This window comes from Peromyscus californicus, unplaced genomic scaffold (assembly GCF_007827085.1).
Source record: "Peromyscus californicus insignis strain IS unplaced genomic scaffold, ASM782708v3 Scaffold_6__1_contigs__length_162567912, whole genome shotgun sequence".
Taxonomy (NCBI): domain Eukaryota; kingdom Metazoa; phylum Chordata; class Mammalia; order Rodentia; family Cricetidae; genus Peromyscus; species Peromyscus californicus.
Window position 1 is genome coordinate 148883692 of NW_026294584.1, and position 6000 is coordinate 148889691.

General features: G+C 50.1%; 1 protein-coding gene across 1 annotated transcript in view; it reads right to left on the reverse strand.

Annotated features, from left to right (window-relative positions):
• The window catches only part of Plbd1 (phospholipase B domain containing 1), a 59361-nt gene extending 53959 nt beyond the window's left edge, over positions 1-5402 (reverse strand). Inside the window, exon 1 of the mRNA XM_052719602.1 lies at positions 5097-5402. Within this exon, the coding sequence (XP_052575562.1) occupies positions 5097-5223 (127 nt within the window). The 5' untranslated portion in view covers positions 5224-5402. The remainder of the gene's footprint in view (positions 1-5096) is intronic.
• Between the last annotated feature and the right edge of the window lie 598 nt (positions 5403-6000).

Here is a 6000-nt window from a genome sequence, read left to right on the forward strand (position 1 = left end):
TGGCCGCCTTAATGGGGCTTTCCCAGCTGGTTTCTGTAGGGTGCCTTGAGCACCCCATGTGATGATGTCTTGCATCCCCCTTTTACTGCTTAATAAACTCATTCAAAACTGAAAATGTGGCTGTTGTAGATCATTTGTCAGACTGTACAAAGGCTACCTTACAAAGAGAGGGTTTTTTTTTTTCTTAAAATAAAGCTGGGGCACTTCCAGTGGTTTTCATATTTTCCATGAAACAAACAAACTTCAAATGTCCTCTTTACATTTCTTGTGCATTTTACTATTCTGTATGAGCTTATTTTCAATTGAAAAAACAAACAAACAAAGCCTAGTCCTTAAAATTTGTAAAATGCATTCTCTCCACTTATCTTTTAAGATTGGATCTTCCTCTGCAGCCCAGGTTGGGCTGGAACTCATTCTGTAGTTCAGACTGGCTTTTATCTCATGACGGTCCTCCTGCCTCAGCTCCCTGAGAGCTGGTATTACAGGTATGAGCTACCAGTCTGGCTGACTCTCATGTTTAGAACTAATTTTCTTTGCATCTCATTTTATGGAAGAGTGAATGGCTTTTAACTCTAGGTGACAGTGTTGGCCTTCTGGATCAGTCCTTTAGAGAGAAAAAGAGAGAAAGAAGAGAGACTGAGCAGGTGGGGTATATGAGAGAAATAAAATACCAACACTGAGGTTTATTCTGTTCGGATTGGGTTGAGGTCAGGTTCACTGATGTACCTCACACTTGCTTCCTCTTTTATGCGCACCTGGCTTGTATGCAGTGGTTCTTCATACTTTCTCTTCCTACAAGGGCCCCCAGGAAGCTGCACTCTGGCTTCTAGACTTACTTTAAGTCTCCGTCAGAGTTACTGAGGAAATAACTAGTTTGTGAGTTTTGCAGTGTCCGGGCAAGAAAATGGTGTTCAGCTTGCCTCTCTGTGCAGACATCAAAGCCCACATCTCTGGCTCAGAGGAGAGATGTTTGGGCAAGTTTTCCCTGGGAGTAGAATGAAGGTCTGGGAGAGCAGAGAAAATGGGGGAAGCCGATGAGTCCACCCCACTGTGGACTGACTGATCTGACTGGGCCCTGCTGTGGAAGTGTGTGGAACAAGCTTCTGCAGGCTCCATCCCAAGGATGGGAGAGGAACAACAGGTCATGACCATGCTCACTCCTGTCACCCCAGCACTTGGGGTGCTGAGACAGGGGGTCGCTGTGAATCTAAGCTTAGCCTGGGCTCCATAGTCAGACATCATCTCCAGACAAACAAAAATCCGAACATGGATGGAAAGGGGCACATTTCTTTGCCTCTTCCTGCCCTGCATAATCGTAAGATGCCCTGCCTCGGGTTAAAGCCCTCTCCTGCAGGCTTGTAAGAACCCCGTGTAAAGTCTGCAGTCAGAGATGCTCTGAAGTGGAAAGCAAGACATTGTGGGGTGCAGCCGGAGCGAGGCACAGTAGGGCGCACTGTGAGAAGCTGGCGCAAATGGCCAATGGCCCTGAAGAACGGTTAAGAAACAACAAAACATGAATGTAGGGGACGACTGGAGATTTCTCAGATCCCAAACGGTCCTTCTCTTTTACCCCCTTGAACACCAACTTGGCCTCATCCTGATTTGGCCTGTGTTCTCCCCTCCCAACCCCCTCCCTATCCCCAACCCCCGCCCTACCCTGGGTTTTGGGGAGAGTGTCTCACTATGCAGTTCTGGCTGGCCTGGAATTTGCTGTGTAGCCCAGGCTGGCCTCAATTTATGGAGATCATCTTTCCTCTGCCTCCCGAGTCCTGGATTAAGGTGTGCGTCACCATGCCTGGCAGATTTGGTACTCTGAGTCACCACTCATCCAGAGTACTCATTAACGAGACATATTTGTGTGTGTTTGGTCCAATAGTCTCCATCACAAGCTCCTTGGGGATGGGAGGTGAGTCTCATCTGTCATCACATCCACTCCCTCAGGCCTAGCACAATTCTTTCTTGATTACATGGCCACCTAAATCCCAAACTGGAACCCTGACTGGAAGGCTACACGTGGGAACACACGTGGAATTCACAGTATACTGATGTATGTGAGTGCGCAGGCCACAGCCCAGAGGGGAGGTCAGAGGACAGCTTTGTGGAGAGTGGAGTCGGGTATCTCTCGCCACCCCTGTGAGGCCCAGGGGTCAAACTCAGGTCAGCCTCATGCCCCATGAGCCTTTCCGGCTGAGCAATCCCACTGGCCCCTGTGTATTGATTCATGATTTCAAATTATGAATTAAGATGGTGGTCACTTGAGTTTACAGAGGATCTTGAGGAGAACAGTGCTTAAGTAGCTGGTCAGCCCCTCATGCTGGGCCCACTGCAGCACGTGCCAGACTGATGGATGGATGCCTTTCAGAGCAGGGCAGTCTCTCTCAGAGATGTGTTTGTTCTGTTTTCAAATCTCAATCAAAAGACTTCCACAACTTCCCCCAAAAGATTGACACATGTCACGTGATATCTAGAATGGTGTGGACACAGAGTTGCAAGTTTTGTTTTACACAAACATTTCCCCATAATTTCACTACCTCTCTTTTTTTAAACAATATTAAGTAAGTTCCTCTTTTGCCCTAGTACAAAGAAGCAACATAATAACTCTAGCAATACCTCACCAACCACCCTTTAAAGTTAAAAATTCAGCATACAGGAGCAATTGGAACACTGTGTAAGGACAACAGGACCGAGCTAGTGAGCTAGTGCGGTGGCTCATGACTTTAAGTACAGTACTCAGGAAGCAGAGGCAGGTAGATCTCTCTGAGTTCTGGGTCAGCCTGGTACACACAGTGAGTTCTAGGCTAGCCAGGGCTATACACTGATAACTTGTCTTTAAAAGAATAAAAGATAATAAAGAACTTCCATGCTACAAATAAGCCCACGGAGCAACCATGAGACCCACTTTAGTAAATTCAGAGTTAAAGCATCCATTGAGACTGGACCACCAGCTGTCGGCCATGACACCTCAAGGAGACTAAATGACATCCAGGAGAGTAAGAGCACATTGGCGAGGCTTGGCTGTGTGGCCAGGCAGATGCCCACCATTAGTCACATGGCCCAAGCAGATAAGTACCACCCAGATGGCTGCTCCCACCGGCTGACTCCAGGTTCTTCTGAGGGCAGATGAGTCAGACCCCCAGATGTAGAACCCAATAACATCTCCTTGTGTGTTCTGCTAGCAGGAAGAATATGCCTGAAGCAGGCTACAGGAGCACCCAGTCAGCCTGACAGTTATATTTCTAATGAATAATTAAGGATGAGTCTGGGAACAGACTTGGGTGTGTATCAGGGTGAATTGGCTCCCACAGATCTGATCACATCTGGCATGTTGCAAATACTGACTTCTGGAGTCTTACCCTGCAAGGCTGACGGCCAGATGAAGAACCAGTTTTACAAAGGAATGTGCTACATTCTGAGTCTCAGAGAGGTTGACTCTCTCCAGCGACCATCCGGCTTGGCCATTCATTCCATTAAGAGGGTTATTCTCCATTGGCGAGAGTTGGGGTGGCGTGACTTGATGGTAGAGGGTATGTTTTAACATTCATGGGGACCTGGGTTCAATTCCCAGTTTTGAACATACACACACACACACACACACACACACACACACACACACACACACACAGTAAAACTATACAAGGATGTTCTGAAAAATACATATGGGCTTTTCAGTCTTCAAGGACAGGTCCTCTGTCAACTGTATGCTGTAGCTGGAACAATATGAAGAGGTGGCTGTAAAATAATTTGCCAATTTCTAGAATAAAAAGAAACCCAAATTGAAAAGTAAAAGTGAGCCAGTAAGATGGCTTAGGGGGTGTCCCGTCTGGGGTGAATATATGTTAGTTCACCTCTCCCCAGGAAAAGTGAGGACAAAATCTGACTGAGCTCACAGTACTGAGCTAGGTACATCAGGGAGCACAGGGGATAGCAAAGTCCCTGCTCTTTACGATTCAGATTTTACACAACGTACTGGAAGGTTGAGGAGACTCCACTACAGAACCCACATTAATACTAACAGATGAATAAAGAGGAACAAAGGGAATTACATGTGTTTCCAAGAGTCACTGCAGCGTCTTGAACTATCCTCAAACCCATGCCGAGGAGCCTTTCAGGACTGCTGGCCACAGTAAGGAACCAGCAACTTCTCAGGACTGAAAGGTGCGTGCGTGCGTGCGTGTGTGTGTGTGTGTGTGTGTGTGTGTGTGTGTGTGTGTGTGTGTGTTCAGGGGAGACCAAAGAACATGCAGCTCAATCAGGGGAGACACCAGGTGCTTCTAGACCAGTGCCTTCTCATCCCACGGGCCTGCGCTTACTGGAGCAGATGTTGAAAGCAAACGCCTCAAAATCCCCCAGGGTACAGGTGCTTGTGGACTGGAAGGTAACACAAATCAGAGCGATTTTGGGAAGGAGACCCAAGGCCCACCCTATTCTTGGGCAAGGCCAGCATGGAGAAGATTATGAAATCAAATTAATCCTCTCCAAATTTGACTTTTGGAGTCTTCCAAGTCTGCATAACCCAACAATTCATTTTGGTCTTGCATATGGAAGGATGAGAAGGGAAGGGCGCTTGTTGAGACCTGCTTTTCTGACAGGAAGGGTTACACCAGTGCCCTCTGGCAACTCAGCTGTCTTATCTTTATGCAAATTCCTGACTTCCTCCCCATCCCAGCTCTTTGGGCTGTAGAATGGAGATTTTTATCCTCTTGGATTATGAGGCCATTTGGAGGAAAGAGCATAGCTCCCTTCTGTTCTGTCCCTGTCCCATATCAAACTGACATTACCCGTTTGCCATCTATTCTCTTAAGCCAAAGTCGCTTGTCTGCCTGTAGAAGCAGAACATGGGCCGGCCTCAAATCACACCTCCGTCCGATCTGGGTACACATACTTAGATGTTGACAGACCCCTAGTTTCCCGCCTTAAATGCCTCCGCTGATCTGCGGCAGGGCTGGAGCGCAACCCGCCGGGCTCCCCACCAAGAAGTGCGACCCAAGACACCCCTGGGTGTAAACTTGCTGGGACTCTGGCCAGCCGCGGGCGGGCGCGTGAAGGGGGTCCGGGGCGGCGGCCCCCGTCCTCGGCCGCTCGCTCCTTCTGCTCACCTGTTGACGTAGGCTCCAGGGCGGCTGCCCAGGGAAGCTGCAGTAGCAACGGCAGCAGCAGCAGCAGCAGCAGCGGCGGCGGCGGCGCTGGCGGCCCGAGGCTCCTGCCAGGACTGCGGTGGGACATCGCTCCTCCGCTCTGACCTCTGCCGGGCTGGATTAGGTCCCGCTGGCGCCGGCCGTGACAGCTGTTGCAAGAGCCGCACTCGGGGGTGGCGGTGGGGCGTTGCGTGGCAGAGGCCTGGGCGATCTTAACTTTCTTCTGGCATTAGTTTTGCCTGTTCGGGCGCTTCGCGTGGCCTTGGGAACCAACCTTCGCCCTTCTGAGCCCCAGGCTGGGATAGGCGGATCCTTTCCGTCTGGTCTGACCCTCTAGTCACCTGTGGGCCGGGCCGGGAAAGTTCTCAGTAGCGCTTTTGGGAAGTACAGGGGCTGCGCTGCTTCTGGCCGCCTCCTGCAGGTTTGGGGCTCAGGGCCAAGGAATCAGTTCAAGGTGGCCTTGGCCCCTGTGGCAACAGATGAGGTACCCCAGGCAGCTTTGGGTCGCATGCCTCTGCCTACACGCAGATCGGATTCTGTGGCCTTCTGTCTTTTCGGGTCCCTCATCCGTCAGGAACCAGGGCCTCTTGTGCCAGCCTGTCTAACCTCAGGAGCTCGACACCTCCCGGCCTTGGCTTCATTGGCCGGAACTGATTCACACTGGGCTGGAAGCAGATCTACCCCTGACCCCCTATCGAGACCCATTTCTGGGCAGGGCTCACTGAAAGTAACATTATGAGTTGGTCCAGGGTGCCCTAGGTGACATTGTGAAGTAGGCAACAGACTTCAGGCTGACTGGACGCAGTTTTTGCCACCGGACCCAGTTAACACGGCTAAAAGCAAGCCCCTACAGATAGGTTTGTAA